The sequence below is a fragment of the Rhinolophus sinicus genome, linkage group LG01 (genome assembly GCF_036562045.2).
Source record: "Rhinolophus sinicus isolate RSC01 linkage group LG01, ASM3656204v1, whole genome shotgun sequence".
NCBI classification, from domain to species: Eukaryota; Metazoa; Chordata; class Mammalia; order Chiroptera; family Rhinolophidae; genus Rhinolophus; species Rhinolophus sinicus.
In genome coordinates this window covers 152,085,095-152,107,140 of record NC_133751.1, presented here as the reverse complement: position 1 = coordinate 152,107,140, position 22,046 = coordinate 152,085,095, and the positions used below count along the sequence as shown (strand labels likewise).

The following is a 22,046-nucleotide window of genomic DNA, read 5'->3' as shown; positions in this document are numbered from 1 at the left end:
CCCAGGGGCTGACAAAGGACAGCACAGATTCCTCCCTGTTCCTTTGTACCACCTTTCTAAATGAGTTTTAGATTTCAATAGTTGACCTATCTCCTAGCCACCTCAGCCTGTGTTTGAAAGCTAAAAGGCCACCTTTGGACTTTGAAAGGCTCAAAACACATCATATAGAGCAATGAAGAAATGAGAAATGACTTGGTGGTTTTAAATTACAGTGAGTGGGATTTTCTGCACATTTATAAATGGAATGAACATAATTAATCTTGACTCACATCAGGAGTCTATACAACATGATAGAGATTTCCCATAGAGCGAAATATCTACTTAGAAGCAATCACTCAGGCATTACATTCTGTGAATGTCTCCAACAGTGTTAAGTTTATGGATGTCTGACAAATATTACTGATTGATTGGTTACGTCACTATGAATGTAGAAGACACAAATTCTCCATGGATTTGCCATTTTTAAGGTACAAAATGTCAGTCTGTTCTTAATTATAATTCCAACAAACTCATTTGGTCTTACCCTCATTCCTTCAAACCGGGATAAGGCTCTCAATGGCCTCAGAGCTCTTAGTGTTCTGAGGGATTTGATGGCACCAAGTTCTGAGTAACCCAAGGCATTTGCAGTTAAGCTAACCAATGAGACCTATGCAGAAAAAGCAACACAATTTTCTTATTTAAAGATGAAAATACTTACACAGTTCAACCTTGCTCTATGAAATAAACCAGTAGTTCTCAAACTTTAGTGAGTATCAAAAACACCCAGAGGGCTTGTTGAAAACACAGATCCCTGGCAGAATCTGATTCAGCAGGTTTGGGGTGGGGCCTGAAAATTTGCATTTCTTCAAGTTCCCAGGTGAGTCTAATGATACTGATCTGTGAGCCACAGTTAGAGAACCACTGCTACAGACACATGAAAAAGAAACTATACATGTTCTCTTTTCCAGATTCTTGACAAGAACATTTTTTCAAATTAAATGTCAAAGAAGAAAAAGAATGACACAGACATATAATCTTCATCTACAGATCTTTATCTGCAAAACTGCATCACTTCTCATATTATTTAGCAGGCCTGAAAGGAAAATTAAAACTTAGTACAAGTAAACTATGCAAACCATTGGTGAATCTGAACAAAAACACATTCAGGAAAATGTAGGCCTCTACACAGTGGCATTGCCTTTCTGTAAATTTTAGTGTAAGGGTAAAAACTCATTAATTAGATCAAATTAAAATAATTTACTAAAAGGAGCTGAGATTTTAGTATTTGCTAATTAGAAATTGTAAGAAAAATGTTTTCTTTAATCATTTATACAGATGACTAATATAGTTGATAAAAGTTTTAAAATCTCGGCTAAAAAAGAAAAGTGTAAGTGTCATATATAGCACAAAAATGTCTGATTTCCTCTGAAAACACACAGAAAACTCATTAAAACTGTATAAGCTAAGAAAAGATATTTTCTTCTAAAGTACCCCAAATTTCAAAACCAGATAAATGAAAAATAGGTGTGTAATATACCTTTTAAGAGTATGGTATTATTGGATACTTGAAAAAACACATATTTTTAAGAAAAATAAATGAAACAGAAAATTTTTACAACAAAACTTGACTTATTCAAACGAATTTTGCACATATAATCTGAAATACTGAAACCTTTAAATTTAGAAAAAATTGAGCTATAAAAATTTATCTTAAGTGGTTTAGGTATTTTTCATAAAAATCTAAACTTTTAGGCTTTGTAAATCTCCTCTTCACAGACAATTGAAAAACAGTCACTGAATTATCACATATTGTGCTTATTTTCTCATATAAAATATGAGCACCTATAGTTCCTTACATTCTCTGAAGACAGAACCAAAAAGAGATAGGAAAATTAAAGGATAAATTAAAAGATAAAAGTTAAAATAAGAAAAAAATTCTGAACAAAAGTAGTATTTATTGGCTAATTAAAAGAAGTGGTAAAATATCCAATGTTATGTGACTTGTGTAGCTAAGTGTGCAAAGGAGATACATTTAGTACTTTTTGTCTTTCTGGAGCAATCTCCTAACTGGTCTTTTGGTCTCTAAATAATCCCCTTTTTATTCCATCAATATCACCTCCACAAAATTTCTCTCCCTGAAAGAGCAAGCTTCTCTTGTCACTTTACATAGATAATTTTCAATGGCTTCTTGTTTTCTAAATCATAGGTCTAAATCTCTTTGGATGGCATCTCATGGTCTTCAAACTCTTCTCCAACTTACCTTTCTTATCTTATCATCCCCATACAGAATGCTTTCCCTCCCTGTGTGGCACTGTGCTTATCCTCTAGGGCTGCTTGTTTCTTGAACAGGCCCTGCTGGCATGCATCCCTGTCGTAATGCTTTGGTGTCCCTCCCCTCATAGGTACCTGCTGACACTCTCATCCCTCAAACTCTAGCTCTCACACTGCACTGCCCTCATCAAGACTTTCCTCCGCCCTCATTGAAGTGAATATCACTTCTAATACAGATGTCATCTTTTAGTTGTATACATATCTGTCCTCACTAGTCAACTGTAAGCTCCCATAGGCCCAGAAAAATGACATTCATATTAGTATCTTCATGACAAAATAATGTTCAATAAATATATTGATATAAAGCCAAGTATTGATTAGTTTAATATATTATAATAGTTTTCTTCAATATTAAGAAGGTAAATATGCCAAGTAATATGAACACCAGCTGCAAGACTAGATTTCTCTTAAGAATTTCTTTATATTCAGGTAGTGTTGACGTAATGCCTTTATTATTACATAGTTATATTAAATATTAGATATTTTATTATAAATTTACCAATGTATCATAACCACATACAGACAATTTATTTGAAAAAGTATCATCTATCTCATTACATGAATAAAAGAATTATTATAGTATTGGTATATTTTTCCATTGTTTGTAATGTCCAAACATATGTGGTTTTAAGTATTAGCTGTTGTCTTATTTTATTGCCAGAAAACTTTTTGATGTAATTCTGCATGTAGCTTTCTTTATATGTTGTATTTAACGTGGATTTGCTTTAAACAGATTAGGAAAAAAAACAAAAAACAACAAAGATATCTTTCTCTCTTAAATTCAATGAATTCTCTTTATCCCTTAGGAAATTTTCCCTTCCATTTGGTGATTAGAAAGCTCATACTAGATTAAAAGTTACTTTTTTCACCTGAAACTGTGAAAAATAATTTTATCCAAGAACGGTCCATTTTTTTCTTTTGATAAAATGATAGGTAAATTTACATGTCAAAATATGCCTTTAATTGCCAACCAAGGCATTATTACTTACAATCAACAGAATATTATCTTAAACACATTGTGCTTTCATGAAAATTCCAGCGTCCTCCTCTTCTATGTTGATTGTGAGTATCATCCTGTCCCTTCCCCCATGTCCCTGTCCCCTCTCCGCATTGGCTCCCTTAGTCTTTTCTAGACAAAAGGTCTTTCAGTTGCAGCCTATCCATTCTGAATGAACTACTAATTTAAAAAGCATTTAAGAAGTAAATCACCAAACTAAATAAAAATGATTTAAATATTTTTGTTCAGTTATGATTTTATATTTGTGAATAAAAAGTGAGATTTTCCTCAAAATTCTCCCTCAGGAATCAGGAAGTAACCTCATGTCCCATTTTTAAAAGCTTCTTATATTCTGGTAACCATCATACAAATCAAGAAGTGTCTCTTGCTATTAGACTTTCAAATTTCTTTGTAATTAGTCATCCATCTGTGGGACAAACACTTCTCAATAGTCTTTGGTGACGACAAAGACACTAATATCAAAGATGCCTGTGAAAAATTTAAATACAGTTCTTCTGTGACATGCAAGAGTAACAAAGCAAAACTGCATTCATATATTATTTTGTATAACTTGGGATTTTAAATAGTAATTTGAAACTAAGTCAATAATTATAACAGCATTTGGCTGATTCATCTATGAAGGTACATGCACTTAAACTGTCCAAAAATATGGTTTGGGGCTTCTTCTTATTGGGAAAATGAGAATCATCATTTTTGTGTTTGGGCCCATGAAGACAGTAATAACCGAGTACCTACCATGTGCCAGACCATATTAGGACTAGCGTGAGGACTAGCACATAGCACCACAGGCCAACGGAATAATACAAGAAAGCGCAGAATACTCACATCAACGATCAGGAAATCGAGCCAGCACCAGGCATTGGTAAAATACATTTGAAAACCATACGCGACCCACTTGAGAAGCATTTCCAGGATGAATATATAAGTGAAAACTTTGTCAGCATATTCTAACATGGTTTTAATGGTTTTTCGCTGCTCAATATATATATCTTCAAAGGCCTGTAAGAGAAAACAATCCCATTAAATTTTATTATCTTAAACTGTTTGTAATTGATAGCTTATTAGAAAAATGTGCTACAAGCCTCTTCTCAGGTGCTTTGTGTCTCCCAGCCCTGTATTTTACTTTATGGCTATTTGTATGCAAACGACTGCTGACTGGAGATTTCAGTCAACCAGTAAATTTAAATAATTTAAAAATGTTGGTATCAGTCAAAAGAGCTGCTTCTCTCTAGAGCAGGAGGCAGAAAGTCATCTGCAAGTAGACCTCATTTGTGTAGTGGAGAATCATTGGAATGTATCCTTTCATTAATGTAAATGTAAGGCGAGAAGCCCCTTTATCCGGGGGAAAGGAAACTGGATTATAATTTCTCACTTTCTCCCCTCTCTCTCTCACATATATGAAATCTGGGTGTGAGTGTGTGTGTGTGTGTGGGGGGGGGGCGGATTGGGAGAGGGATGGGGAGTGTATGTCTGGAAGCTCCCTCTGCTATCATTTTGCAGAGCTCTTTGGGAAGGGTTGGGGTACTCAGTTGCAGGAGCCCTTGGGAATTCTGGGATGAAAAGAGCATTTATTTAACTCAATCCCTTTGCAGAAAATACTATCAGAGTCAACTAGTGGTCTGGATTAAGGACAAAGGAAAATTTTCTGTTTTGAAGAAAAGTAGCATCTGGGCCTGTGGCCAGGGCTTAATACAGAGCCTGAAGGTTTTTCAGCTCAATTTATAGCTGAAGGTGGAAGCCCCTCAGAGACCAGTCATTGTCCCAGTATGTTGGCGCACTTTGGTGAGCTCTGACTGGGTGTTACTTGAGAACCAAGAGCTAATACAGCAAGGACACTTGTCACTGACAAGACTTCACAGTTCCCTTTCTATGTGGCATTTAAAACACAGGAATGACCCTCTTTGCTCTGACTACATGGCAGGATGTAGGATTCTTAGTCAAATCACAGGTGGGCTTAGAGGCTTCCAGATACCATGCAAAATCCTTGTATTGAAATCGACATACAAACACTATTGACTAATTAAAAAAATAAAAGAAATGCAACTATGTTTATATTACCAAATGGGAAAATGGGTTGCACTGTTTTCATTATATTCTTCAATATTTTGACCAAATTGACCATTCTGTTGAATGAAATCAAACTTATTATAAAATAAGTTTGCAATACGTTCACTTTGCTACTAGTCAGTAATTATATTAGTCTACTATTTACCACTCACTGTGATTGGCACTAGTGAATCAGCATGAATAAGACAGCTGAGCTCCTTGCAGCAATGAAGTTTATGTTAAGCAGTTTGATATTTAGCTGATAATCCCATATCATGTCTACATAGTCAGTCTTAAAAATAACTGTCTCTGATGACTGAAAGTAAAAAAGAGGTTTCTTTAAATATCACAAAAAACATATTGTTCTGGGTTTGATTCAATCTGAGGTCTACTCCAGAATAATAAACGTTGCTATTTCCTGAGCCTCTCACAACTGTACTAAAAACATCACACAATGTCCCACACCCTCCCAAAAAACTTATTGTGGAAAACATGTAATAGGAAGTACATTGAAGGAAAAGCTAAAGGGTTTCAGGTACAGGTAAAGGAGCAGATCACATGTCACCTACCAGTGCCCCACTGCTGAGCAGAATCATGAAGACAATGAAGGTTTCAAACCAGTTATGCTCCACTATTTTATAGCAAGTTTTTCTCAAGTTCCACCAGAGTTTTCCTTTGCCTTCTTCTATGCTTATCTGACAACACTTAAACTTCCGTACACAGTCTAAAATATGTCAAAATAAATGAAGAAAAAAGTTACTCTTTGGTTATGTCATTTGTGTTGGTGGGAGATTCATCTACATTATTACCTGATACATTGTAAATGACTTTACTTTTTAAGATGGCTTCTACTTATAGAACCAGAAATCATTGATATGATTTTTAATCGTTCATTCGACAATTTTTTATGTTTATGGGACTATTACAATGGATTATATTACATTATAAAAACATTATAGAAAAACAGAAATAAATTTAAAATCACCAAAAGTTGGTATTTCCCTCCTATCCTTATCCTATGAGTGTGATTCTATTCATATATGGACATTATGTATATTTGAATTCTTATTAGTTTACTTAACGATATAATATAGACATTTCCTTTTTATTATAAGTAAATAGAATTTGAAAGTTTTTGCAATACTTCCCTAAATAAGATTACCAGACTTAGCCACTATTCCACTATTACTTAATATTTATGTTGTTTTAACTCTGGCTGTTATCAGCAATAATGTAATAAAAACTTTTGTGTAATTTGTGGACTATTAGATCAAAAGCTCATCGACAAATATTTATTGACTACCTGCTGTATTCAAGAAGCTGTATTGGACAAATTATAATACTAGAATGTGTAAAACATAGTTTTGTTCTAAAAATAATGTGCATTTTTCACGGGAGATTTGCCCACAGATTTCATGGTTATAAATAAGGTATTGTGAGAGTTCATTGTCAGAGACTAATTTCTGATATTGAGCTTTATGGAGGAAACGGATTTGAGGTTAGACTTTGAAGGGTGTGTAAGGGTCAGGTCTAGTACATGGAGTTCTGAAGGAATGGAGATATAATGATACAAGTAGACCTTGGTGACAGGGACATCTGGAAATTGCAGGATGGAGAGAATTAAAAGTCAAGACTAGGGATGGCCGGTTAGCTCAGTTCGTTAGAGCGTGGTGCTGGTAACACCAAGATTGCTGCCAGTTGGATCCCCACATGGATCACTATGAGCTGCGCCCTCCTTAGAAAAAAAAAAAAAAGCCAAGACTAGAAGACTGCGAGAGCCAATCTGAAAAAAGGATTTAAATGAGTCAGTTAGAAAATTTAAATTCTATGTGCTGTCTAATGGTGAAAACATTGAAGGATTTATTTGGGAATTATGAAAGTGTACCTGGTAAGAACACTGATTTAGAATTATTTATGCCTATTTAAGGAATTAGATGGATGGAGAAAGAAGATAGAAAAGAAATTAAGAGTCTGCGAGATTCAGTCAGCGGAACATTAAAGAAAGTGAAACCAAGGGTAATGATGGTGACAATGGTCAGGAATCAGAAAATACTGCTGAGGTGATAGGACCTTGCAGCACATACAACATGGGGCACTGAGGTGCAGGAGAGAGGAGTCAGGAGATACGGTTTAACCACAGCAGAGGGCTCTTGTTTGGTGAATAGAAAAATGGAAACCTCATCTTGAAGGAGAATAATATTTTACTGCGTAGATATTTATCAGATGATACTTTATAATGTGATCAACCAAATCATATCCTTTGTTTTATGAAAACTTAATGAAGTGCTATCAGATGTTATTAGTTTTTCAATTAAGAAATAACATGGCATAATTGTTGTTTTTTTGAGGGCACGACGTTTTCCACACTTCTGTTTCTCAAAGGATCAAGAAGACTTACATGCCCTGAAAATATGTATTGAAATGAATTAAATAAAACTGTAGTTTTTCTTTCCCCGTAATGAGGAGATTAAAAAACACTGTTTAACCAGGGTTAGTGGGAATAATAAATGCCAAATTTGAGACACTGGCTTACCTCTCAGAGGGAAAAAAGGAGATTGGACAAGGAAGGGGCACAAAAGGGGCCAGATCTGTATCTGTTTTATTATTAAAGGAAAAGTCTGAAGAAAATATGACAAACATATTCAAATTATTAAAGCTGGTTGGTAGGTATCTATATATTATTCATTATTATTTTCCATAATGTTATGTTGGTGTATTTCATAAAAATTAAAAAAAAATTTTATAATAGACAAATGTTGATAGTATAATTATTATTATGCATATGTTGTGACTCTAAAATAGGCTAATTGTCTGAGAAAAAGTAATAACTAATACTATAAAAATATTTTTTGTGATATACCACTTGAATGTTTTGGGCAGTCATAAATTTTTTCATAATCAAGTAACTGAACTGAAATATATGCAGATTTTTGAAGGAAATAGTTAAAAAGTGGCTTCCCTCATAACTTATGCTAAACAAATAGCTCTCTCTCTGAAATTATTTAAAAAGTGACAATTAATATTTAAATATTTATTTTCACCAACGCATTTAAGTCCAAAATCAATAGGTGTATGTAACACAATCTCCTGTAATAACCTTGAAATAATCTATTGACATTAATTGTGATTTCTAACGTCTGCATAATAGCGTTTTTTAAAAATTAGCTTAACATTTAAATTAAAACAGCTTGAATGTTAATATAAACGTAGATCACCCATTGAAACATTTTTTAGAATTAGTTGTAATAAAACAGCATTATTAGTAACAATTTGAGGCAGTCATTATTATTAAAATAGACTTTTGTTTAAGCAATTACTGTATGGTATTGAATTTGGAGCTAAAACATAGTATGAATTAAATAGCTGTTACCTAAAAAAAAAAATGAGTTAAAAATGAAGTGATTCCCAGGGTTTTAGAAAAATGTTCTTTTCTACAATAGTAGTTTATATGAGAAGTGTAAAGAATTTCATATTATGTGGAATTGCACTACTTTTTAATGTCCTTTTATATCACTAGTAGTGCATTCCCACACTAAATCTGTGTTGGGCATGTGAGCAGGACAGAAGCAAACCTGACACAGGGGAAGCCTGACAGGTCCTCCGCATTCGGGTTCCTCTCTTGCTCCTTTGCCGTCACCATAAGAATAAGCCCAGGCCGGTGTGTGAGGATAAGACAGGAGTGAAGGGGAGCTGACTCAGCACAACTGTCTCATCCAGGACCTCAGACTTGTGACATAGCCCAAACAAGATCAGCAAAACCACCTAGATGGTCATGGACTTGTGAGCAAAAATACATGCTTTTGTTACATGCCAAGGAGTTTTGGTGGTTTGATACATAGCCTTAATGTATAAGAGATAACTGATCCATACCGCAAATAACAGAACTTTAGCTTTCTTCAGAAAATCCTTTTCAGATTACTCCAATGGCACGGTGCCCCATATTATCTAGCTCATAGTATACATTGGCGTTTCATTATCTATTATCTATTACCATACAGAATGTATTAAAAAAACATTTTGACCTTGAGAGATACAAATAACTGTTACTCAGGGACCGTTAAACAGTGAACAATAAACTATTTGACTTTTAAAGTGTTTCATTTTTTAAAGCATTTCATTTTTTAAAGCTTAAAGATAGATAGGTGTGACTTGGCTTTGCTTTTATTAGATATTCTAGAAGGCACCAACACCCCCAGATAGTTAGCAGCATTTCTTAGAGTTGAACAGGATCCACAAAAATAACTTTCTGATTACATAAATTAAATCTCATCTTTTAAAAAAAGCATCTTTGTTTTGATATAGAAAAAGCATAACAAATAAGCCAACAGTTGCTAGATAGATGGAGATAATTAAAAGGAGGGGGAGAGAGAATAGCTGCCCGAATAAGAGAAGTCTAATGAGCACATCTGCATTATTCCCCTCACCTTCTGTAAAACAGGCTTCAGGTTCCAGGGATTCTTCAGGTTCGACTTCAGGTTGTTCTCCCTCAGCGGGAGCTCCTATATCAACTGTGCTGCCTTCCGATGAACTAGTTGCATTTAGCTTCTGAAAATCAATTTCACAGAAAAGCTTTAAAATATTTTCTTTAATCTATAATATAAAAATTCAAAAGGCGTGACCTCAAGTCTTCTGTATGCCTTTCCTTGATCTGTAATTTAAGAATATCTTAAACATAATGCCAATCCGCTTTAGTAGAGGTGGGTGGTCACAAGATTAGATACGGCACCACAGGGTATTTCTTTTTTCTTTAAAAATATGGTGCTAAAAACTTAAATAAATTTTGATCAAGTCCATGTATAGAGATTCTGAAATAAAATCCTGCAGAGAGCTTATGTAAGCTGCCAGAGTTGTATGGTCATGTGTGATCTTGCTTTTGTAAATTAGTTTGCAAATGGTATAGTTTGTTTTATTCTAAAATTGTGACCCAACCAACGAAAGCTGCACAAGTGTATTTTCATGTCAAATGCAGAAAAGATTTGATCAAATGCACATAAACAGCAACAATCTAAATTTATCCACTTTTCATTGACATGAAAACAAATACCACTGGTTGTTATTAAATATATTCTATAGTTTTCTAATTTCAAAAAGAGCAGCACATTGTTAGCTTTATAGCAAGAGCTGATATTTTGCATTCTCTTTGGCCAATGCACACCTGTGTTTCACTGTGCATTAGGAAACTACTTGTTACTCTGGCACTCTTACCTGTCCTGTTAATACAGTCAGAAATGAATCTTTGGTTGTTACTTTGTTTTCCTTTAGGATAAATCAAATACCACCAGAGAAAAATATACTAGAAAGAAGTTGTTTTAAATCTTGAAGAAACAAACTTTAGCCAGGTCAGGTCATTCCTGGGATCGGCATAAATGGAGGGATCCCAGTCTTTCACCTGATCTTAAAATGCTGTAGGAATGACACAGGGCCAGGTATGAATGCCACATGGAATCAGAGTAGTTTGGGCCACAGCATTCTCGAACCTGCTACAATGTTATTCCATTAGTGCATAACATTAGTAAATGGCTGAGCTGATAAGAGCTACTTTATAAAGGGGATGAGGTAAGCACATGATACAATGCACCTTGAAGTATGTTGAATTACTAAAATGAATGTTGTAGTCAGTACTGGAAATGGTCTACCCACATTTGGGGTAAGATTATGTGGATTTCTCTGGGAAAATGGTTCCTTTCTTATATGAAAATAATTTTCTTTATATAAAATATTTACTTGGCAAAGTGGTGCTAAAGAAAAATATTTATAGATGACATATGAGATTGAAAATGCTTCCCTTATGTAATTGAACAATACCAATGATAGAAGCATAAATATCATATGTGTCTGCCTTCTTAGAAGTAGTTTGGGCATTATTTTTTAACTTGACCAAATTACTTAATCAAGGATTATATGTTAAAAGGTTGTAGGTTGTTGACTTATTTTTCTACTCATCATCAAATATATCACAATACTAGACACTCAATTATAATATCTTTGTCAATAAAATTTAAATATATTTTATTTTAATATGAAATATCAAAGTGAGATTTATTACAAATATTCTAATCTTTTAGACTTTTTCTAATTTCCCGTCCTTTGTCTTTGATAAGTGTAGCCATGTTTATATACATATAGTTGACTAAGAAATAACTAACCTACCCTCACATTCCAATCCATCTGATTCACATGAAATTGTTACATATTATGGACTTAAAAATACTGATCTTATAATTTGCAGGATGCTGAAACATGATGTAAGTAATCAGAAAAATTGAAGTGTGCCCATATCTGGTCTAACTACAGACAACCCACAATAAGAATTGGAAAACATTCCTTTTAGGAATGAGTACCATACTGTGAATAGGTTAGGGGAAGAACTGAGGGGGGGGCCCCAGGAAAAAAGGAGGATCCACATCCAGCGTGCTCCACGTGCTCAGGCTGGACCTTGCAAATTACTTCACAGAACCTACGCCAGGGTATGTTGCAGGTACTCAACAAATATTGTTTTAAAAATGAATGAAACAATGAATGAACTTCATAACATCACGAAGGTTAGACCTTGGCAGTGATAGGGAAAAGTTACTAGACAAGATATTCCAGGGAATCTTGGTTTAAAATGTTCAAAAGTTTCCAGAGGACATCATAGATCAACTATCAATCCCTTCATTTAGCGCAGTGACTTAGCATTGGCATAGGATTAATTGCTGTCTTTTTATTGATGCCAAATATTTATGTATTTAAAGGTCATGTTATTGCTTTTCAAAAGTGCAACATAAAGGTATTTTGTATTTCTAGAAGACCTATTTCACCAGACTTAACATTTGAAGCAAATGTCATGCTTTTGTCATCTCTGTATGTCTAGTACCTATCACTAGGTGTGTGTGTGTGCTTAATAGATGTTTATTAAACAAATGAATGAATGACCATTGCATGGGCTCTTATTCTAGCACTATTTTCAACACCTCCTATCTAATAGTTACTTTCACATTCAAGGGGATACAAATAATATTCTGACTTAAATGCAGAGTAACACAAATCCTTCAAGATTCTGAATTGTGTAAATAATGACTGACAGCTCTTAGAATTAGGCATGCTGTCTCAACAGTAGGCTCCCAATTATTCAGACCTGAGATGAGTCTACGAAGTAAACTGTAGTTTAATTCTGGAGTTGGGAAAACTAACACTGAATCATTTTGACAATGTTTTCCTTCTTTCCAGTCTGTGTACATGCACCTCCAGTCCCAACAGTGAATGGAACCTCTTTAAGGAGAAGCAATCTCATCCTTCTCCATCTTCCTCCTGATGTGGACAACACAAGACCTACCTGTCCTGCGTATTACCTGAATCGCTCTGCTTGGTTTAGAAATAAAGAAACTAAGCTGCACATCAATCCTTCATATCAACTAATCCAGTGTCTATTTAGAGAAGGAAATGTGGATTTAATCATTTTGTCAAAAGTCATAGTGAGTTAGTAGCTGAATTCTACAGCTTCTGTTCTCCATTTTGCCAGGATTCCCAAGAGAATTTCTTCGATGATTCATAAGTAAATCCAATCTTTATCAATTTAGAGCATTGAGATGTGATATATCATTAAACATGTAGGTTCAAAATAGTTCTTGTGATATTGTTGATTCCCATGTTTCATGACCATGAACTTAGTATTAGTTCAAGTTATATTCCTTATATGTTTAATGTATAGTAGAGCTAAAGATACATGGGAATATTTCATAAACAAAAGTTTACTTTAAACAATAATCCTTAGATGTAGGCAAGAAATTCTGATTTATAAAACCTTTCTATATAACATCAATTCAATGACTTGCTTAAAATCGTGTGAGGCAAATATCATAATCTATAAAATATGTTGGCTAAAAAAGTTAAAGTGTGTAAAGTGCGTATAAAAAACAAATGAATTGAATTAAGAATATAAAAATCTTCAGCTTCAGATAAGGTCATAATTACAATCAATCCTAACTACAGTGCAAAATCACCAATTAGAACTGTCAAACATACATCATTATATGGTACTATTAGTATTCATACAGAGAATTTTTAAATAAAGGTTGTTTGTAAATGCTTCAGACTAGCATTATTCACTATAAAGCACCACATGAGTAACAGATCAAAATATTAACTGGCTAGAAGTAAAACCAATCCTACATTTTCAATGTATATGCTCCTCTTTGGTAAAATTTAGATATTTAGGCTTCTTTTTTATTATCTGTGCTTATTTATTGGGAAACAAGTAGACTGAATGATATTGTTGGAATAGCCTTTACCTTGTTAAACTTTAACAAAATATGAATGTATTTCAATGTCAGGATAGTAAAGAGATCAAACAGGAATAGCAAATCTTTATTTGCTATGAATATCATTGGCAATCATTTACTTTCAGGTGGAAATATCAAACATTTTTTTAAATTTTTTCTTTTTAGTGAAAACCTCATATTACAGGGCTCTTACTATTTAAAATGTGCTGGCATCTTCTAAGTGCTGGGCAATTATAGTCATAGAAGCTACACAGGGCAGAATCATATTTTGCTTAATGATCTAATAAATAAATATAAAGAAAAAATATTTAACTTTGCATTTTTAAACACATTACTTCTAACTTTTACTTGCCACACTATCTATAAATTATTAAACATCAATTTACCAAACTAATAGTCCTTCTTTCAGAAAGTAAAAATATTTTTAAAAATTATTAATCACAACAGAAAAAGGGAGAGAAAACTTAACTTCCTATTAAGTTTTTCAAAGACAAACTTGTTTCTCATTATGAGATTAAAATACAATTTTAAGTAAATATAATTAGTAAATACTGTATATAATTTGGGCAATCTGAGTCAATAAAAAAATTGGGATTTTTTTAAAATAGAGAGATAATTCAAATATTAAGTATTCCTTATCTAACTAAACTTTTGGTCTCCAAGAATGGCAATCCTTTTCTCCACATGGATCCTAATTCTAATCTGTACTTAAAGAGCTCTGGGTTAGTTTTCATGAAAAATCTTAACACTGGAACAGTGAAAGTGATGGTTTTGTTTGCTTTGGGATAGGCTTAAGGCCAAAGTGCCACTAGAAAGGAATTGTTGACAAGGAAGATGGCAGAATCCAAAATATCATTATTATTATACTATATTATCCAGAAAATCTTTTTTTGTCTTTATAATGGGTACATTGTAAAATTCTCTAATTCATAAATAGCAGGATCTTTCTTGGGATGGCAAAAGTAATCCTTACATCATGTTGACCTACCCCTCAGCAAATTACCAGTGCCCCAAAAGTACAGTTTGGCCCATTTTGTTCTTACAGTAAGGGTATTTAGGCTTTTTTTCTCCCTTAATCACTATCCCACCAGAAAACCTTCCCTTGAGAACTACACATTCTACAAGATAAACTCGTAGATGGGTTCCTATTGAACCCATCCCACCATTGTTTACCCACACCATCCCTACCCATCTTTCCCTCTCTTCCCAGAAATTCAGTATGTGCACTCTTTTAGGGAGCAGATAATGTTTCCTGAAGGAGAATCAAAGACCTATTCAAGGAAATCAGAAACTGGAACAATGTGAGAATTGAGAATAAATGAAGTCCATTTAAATCAGTTCCTACTTAGTGTTTTTCTACACTTACTCCAGCTAAATTTCATAAATACACTGGCAGATAATATACCTGATCACTTGTCCTCATATAATTCTTTACAAAGGAACTCGTAAAATGGGATACTCGGAGAACAGGGAAACCTTGCCTCTTCCCAAGAAACTAGGAAAAACAAACCATTATCCTAAGGAGTCATATCTCACACTTTTCTGAAGAATTAGTACATAATATGAAAAAAATAATTCTAGCATATATGTATATCTGCGGTTAATTGTGAGAAATTACACATCTGAGGTCTCATTTTAGGTCTCTTATCATTCCTCTAATACATGAGGTGTTATCTTTCCTAAATCTAGGGAACCAGCGACTGAATACTGTGTTCCAAAATGTAAGAGAATTCTCCAAGAATGGTATAATCATTGTTCCTCCAGAGAACCAAATGTGCTTATGGTATGGCAGAAGGAGAGGAAACTGCATCTAAATGACAAAGTATTAATTAACATTTCTTGAAAATAATTAGACTGAATATTTGATCAGCATATTTTAGCACAAAACTTCAAATGAAAGGTCTACCAAATGGATCTCATAGCATGCTACGCTCATTGCCATAGTCACACGACAAGGGAGGTCCCTTCATTTAAAAAACATCAAAGGAGCAAGAGCTCACATGAGTCTCTTCCTACATAGGAGTTTGCAGTGCATGTTATGCTTAATATTGTTCAGGAGAAAGTTTTCCAGCAGGTCTGGATGAAATGGAGGAGACCAAATCACAAAGGACTAGGGAAAAACAGAATGAAAAAAGTGGATTCCAGATCCATTTTCAGAATGAAAATACCACCTAAAAGACAGTATTTCTTATTTTTTTTGGTGTACAAAAGACATTTCTTTTCTTTCAGTCTCAGAGTTTTAGGGGTAAACATCAATGGAATCTCCAAGGGGATAAGACTCTAATTGCAAAATACTTATGGTCAATTGATAAATAATGCAATGCCATTTTCTGTAAAATGAAGCAGATAAAAATCGTACTCATGCAGCCAAAACATAAACATTCCAATTCATTTACATTATTATCACATTAAAACATCCTTTAGGAAGTTTGCACATGAATTAGGGATTGCTTTAATTTGCAGATTACCCTTCAGAAAAACTTTATATGACACTGAACAAAAAATTACCAACAAAGTACACTCACTGAGGCTATATTTAAAAAAAAAAGAGGGGGGGGGTCTAGGGGAAAGAAAGTTTTTCTGTAAAAGTCTTTGAAAGAGCACCTACAGTTCTCCTTTAGGCCCTTAGCATGTTCAAAACTGTGCAACATTAAAAAATTAAATAATCCATAAAGGCATGCACTTTTACTTTTCATTGAATATAGGTTCTATTCAAGTCTATGTAAGAAAATTAGCAGCTAAATCATCTTTTTAAAAAGTTAGGCGTGCCAGAATTGCCTGACCATGCTTTATGACTCAGCATAAGAGCAGCTATGCATGTTTTCATTTTAGTGCCAATGGGTGGGCAAGGAATGTAGCTGAGTAACATGCAGGCCAGTCAAAATTCATTTAGAAACTGATTATATTTATATATGTATAACTTGCTTAGGTAACCTGGGTAAAAGTGGTGGCACGAGTCTCTGGCTGGTTAAAAAACACCAGAGCTGCATTCTTGATGTCTCCAGCTTGATTTTACCCCTGTGAGAAGTAAGAATGGTAAGCAGTGAAAGTCACCATATTGCACTAGTGATAAAATCATTTAAGCATGATTTCAACATTATTAAAACTCTGAAGAAAAACTGATCATTCAAAATCACACAGTATAAAAGGAATTACATTAAATATAGCCAAAATAACGTAACAGTGAAAGCATACACGATTATGACATGAATTTTAAATGATATGCTCTAGAGAATCTACAGAACTATCAAAGAATCTCATAAATTTGGCAGACAAAATAGAAGAGGATTTAGTTCAAACACCTAAAGAACCTCTGGGTCTACTCAGTTAATCTGCCCTATGAAAAGGAATTTATTTAGGCGTGCCAAAAATGAAAATGTGCTCCATTTTTTCACTTTATTTTTTTAACCATTTAGAAAAGAATATCAATAAGCCTCACACCATCTTACTACTCTAAATGCGATAGTGAATAGCACAATCCCATCCCACCAGTTAAGAAAAGGACAAGATAAAATTAACTTGAAGACAAAACACTAAAAACATATTTCAGGCGGGAACATTTGGAATCTTGATTGCTTCAATTCTCTTTTTGTTTTCTAGTGCAGAGCTACCAGGTAAAATACGAAAAGATTAAAACCTGCACATATTTCCTTGCTAGACCATTGCCCCAATATTTTATTCGTCTATCAGTTTATATTTAGGAAGTCTGAGATAAAGCTATAATTGAAAATTTCTCCAAATAATAAATTTTAACAACCAGGTAACAATCTCTATGGTGGGAAGGTATTAAAAGGATTCCACAGCTGAAGCTGTAAAACAATTTTATTTCCAACTGGCAGATCAGTTGTCTGCCTCCAATTCCAAAGTACTGACTTCACATACATTATTTTGGAGTACTTAGTTCAAACAGAAAATAAAAAAAATAATGGCAACAAGAGAAATTAAAAAGATAGTTTGGATTTTCCTACTATAAGCCCCACCTATTGAACATTCCTACTATGTCCAACACAATGGCTTGAGGTGAGGCAAAATACATAATCTTTAGAGAAGCCTGAGGTTATAAAATTCCTGAATTAAGAGTACTGGATGTCAAGTTAACCATACTTCAAAAGATACTCAAACTTAGCCAAAAGTTAAAACTGACTGATGGCTTCAACATTTGATTCTTCATAATTCATTCTTAGTTTATAAAATACTCTACAATTAAACATACATAAAAAATAAAAATTTACTCCCCTTACTGTTAAGGGACATATTTACTATTAGGAATAATGTCAAACTAATAAGAGGGGACTAGGTATTAAAATTTAATGACCCAACTTTATTTCTAAATGATGACTTCCGTTTCTCGTAATATACAATACCAGAAATAAGTCCCACCCTTTCAGCATAGCCCAACCAACTATGCTTATCCAAAATTTTATTAACCATATCTTAAGATACTCATTTTTAAAATAATGGTCTTATTAGTAAACATTTGAATTCAACTAACTACAGCAATTATGTACCATAGGCTGTAAGATGTTTTAAAATATTTATTTTTAGTTTCATCAATTATTTTCTGAATCTGGTAGCTATAGCCTTATTGCTTAGTACTATATTCAAACTTTCTTTGAATTTATGCCTAACATCTACTTCTACCTAATCACTGAATTAACAATACTACCTATCTTATAAATACAAAAGAATGAAAAATAGAATATTTTCCAGTAATTTTATGGAATAAATAGAGGAATACTGACTGAAATACCTAACATTCTCTTCTTAGAAATGTATTTTTGCTCATGGTTTTGTTAACTGATTCCTAATTATTGTGACTTTGTTACACTACCTAAATTTTATTCCTTAGTGCTTCAAATTCCCCCAAATCATCCATCTTTCTTAGAATTAGAATAGTAATAGAGGCTTTTACCTTCCCTGTCAACCAATACAAATGACAAGACAAGGAAAATTTTTGGTTTGGTTGTTATTTTTATTTGTTTATGCAAGCTTTAGTTACTGGGAATTCTGCCTTCATTTTTGTACAGTTAAACAATTAAACACTAAGGTTTTAAATTCCTTCTTTTCTTTACCCCCAACTGTGCACTTATCAACCTATAAACAAACCAAAAACATACTCACTCTAGTACTCATGCTCTTCTAGTAGATTACCAAGACTCTTACTGTAGTTGATAAATTCAGAATTTTACATTTGATAATATATTACAGCTTTTTGTGTTTTTAGACAGCATTCATTGGGCTCAGTAGGGTTAAAAATATTTTCAGCATGATACTCATCACTACCTTTACTTCCTTAAAAAAATTATTTACTTCAGCAAACATTAAATTGTATGCAAATATCAAGCCAAGATCCCAATCAGATTTCCCATGAATAAACATGCCTGTGCAAACTAAATAAGATCACATTTTACGAAGCATTTCATAAGAGCCAAGAATATAGCAAAATCAAAATTGGAACTACCCACTTACCAATATTTTTCTAGTACATACAAAAAAAAAAAAAAAAAGACCATTGTGGGAGAATTATAAAGAAGAAAGTTGATAAACTGAGGCAGTTTCACAAATGTAAAATTATTTTTAAACATTTAGAAAACTTCATATTAATCTACATATTAATATTATCAATAAGTCAAAATGATAAATACCTGAAAAAATAGCATATTATTTGTCTAGCTATATTTTAATTTGTCATCAATTTATCACCAATTTACCATAGAAAAAGGTATCAATCGATACTTTTTATTTTCTTATAGAAAGAAAACATAATTTTAAAACAGTCTGATAGTTTAAAGCATAATACCAGAATATCTTATTAAAAAATTCCTACCTCTTTGCTTTCCTCCATATCTGATTCGCTGCTAAATTCTTCAGTATTCAAATTTTCAAAGTCAGATTCTCCAACAGCAATTGGTACAGTCACAGTGAGGCTGGGGTTGTTTATAAATGACATGTAATCGCTTTCATCCACAACATATTTTTCTACGCTGCTTCCTATGCCACTGGTAGTTCCATTTCCATCTTTGAGATAATTGAGATCTTTGCCTATTTCTATGGTGGTATGGTTGGAAATACAGCTGTCTTTTTTGTTATTTAGTTCTTCAAGAGGTTTAATTTCATCTAGAGCTTTCTGCTTTCTAACAAAGGCTTTCTGAATAAATTCATGTATTTTTCTTTTAACATAATCAATTCCCTTCTGCATCCTTCCCACAGCAATCTGGAGATTGTTCATTTCATTATCATCATCAGTGGCAGCAAGGTTGTCTGAACTGAATGAACTCAAGAGCAAGGCCAGGAAGAGGTTCAGAACCTAAAACACAACAGGAAATTAGGTGATCAAAACATTCTGTAACTTCAATTGCTCTTGATTTTAAAATTCCAAAATTGTTCTTATACCTAATTTTTTGTAATAAGTATTTTTTTCTAGCTCATGACAAACTATCCTGGAAAAAAAAAAAAAAAAAGTGAAATAAATCCCTGGCCAGTATCAAACAAGACGATTAACACTATTTTCTTTTCAGTCATTGCAAAATTACTGAAACCATTGTCAATAATAAATCTATAATAAGTTCCATTCCAAAAGAGTAACCTTAGTTATCTAGATAACAGTACAGTAAAATAGAAAAAAAAATGTTTTATTTGGGATGCTAAGTATTTTGTCCATGTAACCTGGATTTTCCAAGACAATGATAATTTATTATAATTTTATTCTTAAAACCAAAGATGATTTCAATATATTTAAATATAATTTGATTTTTATAGATTTGTACCAATTTTTTATTTTTTTCATGTTTTGGTTAAAAAAATCATGGCCACCAGATTTATACAATGGTTGAAAATACTACAAAGAAATGGCCATTACACAACAACAGTGATGTTAACATTGAGTTAAAGATTGTGGAGTCAAGATATTGCCATGAATAAGACTACTAATTAGTCTATAACTTGGATCTCCAAAAATAGGCCCCACTGGTATAAATGAGTGAAAAGATCAGTGGCTGTAAAACCACTGTATTCTCAAAAAGAAGTAATTTACTAAGGATTCAGGCACTCCTATGGGTACAATACTACGTCATATGCTTTTTGTCAGGGTTTGATTAACAATTACCACGAGTCCCTGATTATTCAAGCATATAGAACTCAAGAATGATATAGCAGTAAAGGGGGCCAATACAAAAAGTAAATGATACAAGAGAAGAATCCTAGGAAAAATTTTACGCAAAACTCCAATGAAAAGGATGCTACATTCTCGCTGCAATCCTAGTTTCCAATAAACTACTGAGGCTTAGAGCTCCTTTGTCTACAAACAGTTTCAAGTTATTCTGACCAAAGGTGGTAAGAAAGGTAAAAACATATACGATCCAATAAGTACTGCACCTAATTTTGTGAATCTATACTGATACATCTCTTAATTGCTATACAATGGCTGATAGGTATTCATGGTAAGACTTGCTCCTTTACATCTGGAATTTACCAATAAATGTATATTTTATTGTAATTTGCCTTTGATTATTTGGATAAAAATAGATAAAAGAGAGAAAACAATAACTGCTAAAATTTGTTTTTATCCATAATAAAATTTAATTTTGGTGCCATAATTGTTTTCTGGATTTGATTGCTTAAGGTTTATTAATGCACTGTCCTTGTTGTATTAGGAAATTTTTCTTGATATACATCAATCAACCCTCCCAAAGTGAGATCTAATCTATATTTCTTCTTCTAAGCATTGGGGCAAGTACTCTATTTGTAAATGTGTCATTTCATTGTACTTAAATGGCCTGCTCCTCTTTCTCATTAGAATTAGAGTGCTGGGTAAAAATTGAAGTTTCTGTCAATTACTAACCACATGGCTCTAGACAAGCAGCAAAACCAATTTGCACCTGTTTCCTCCTCTGTAAAATAAATCTAATTTTCCTGTTGCCTAGCTTACATGACAGTTGTCAGGATTCAATTAAAGAATCTTTGTAGCTCTCACACAGCTACTGGAACATAGTAAACCCTTGAGAAAGGTTATTATGACCCAACTTACTTCTGCAATACATCTTTCAATTTACCTTATTTTCCTAGAAATGTTTGTGTGATCCATGCTAATCTCTTTGTCTAGACTTCCTTTGTTACCAAAGGGTATCTGCATAACAGCTGACCAAGGTTGTTGGTGAGATCAATAGCAATTTAGGGGAACACAGTTGAACAAGCTCAATCAGGGACTGAAACCCTGAATCCTGTCTCACAGGTGTTCATGGACAGACTGTTAACTCACTGAGTGAAATCGACTTTCACATGTCCCCCAATTAGTCTCTTCAAATAAAAGTTTTTACCATCGTTTCCATTTTGAGTCCCAGATTGAACTGTATTACATATATCCATCCTGATTCAGCATCTGTGAGAACCCAAAACTTTCACACCACTCCTGT

General features: G+C 33.4%; 1 protein-coding gene across 2 annotated transcripts in view; it reads right to left on the bottom strand.

Annotated features, from left to right (window-relative positions):
• LOC109445177 (sodium channel protein type 2 subunit alpha) overlaps nucleotides 1-22,046 on the bottom strand; it is a 126,882-nt gene that overhangs the window by 16,690 nt on the left and 88,146 nt on the right. For both annotated transcript variants that reach the window (XM_074337239.1, XM_074337232.1), the window contains exons 18-22: nucleotides 19,463-19,942; nucleotides 9,799-9,919; nucleotides 5,944-6,098; nucleotides 4,154-4,327; nucleotides 524-646 (exon numbers count right to left, since the gene is read on the bottom strand). In XM_074337239.1, coding sequence (XP_074193340.1) covers nucleotides 524-646; nucleotides 4,154-4,327; nucleotides 5,944-6,098; nucleotides 9,799-9,919; nucleotides 19,463-19,942 — 1,053 coding nt within the window. The remainder of the gene's footprint in view (nucleotides 1-523; nucleotides 647-4,153; nucleotides 4,328-5,943; nucleotides 6,099-9,798; nucleotides 9,920-19,462; nucleotides 19,943-22,046) is intronic.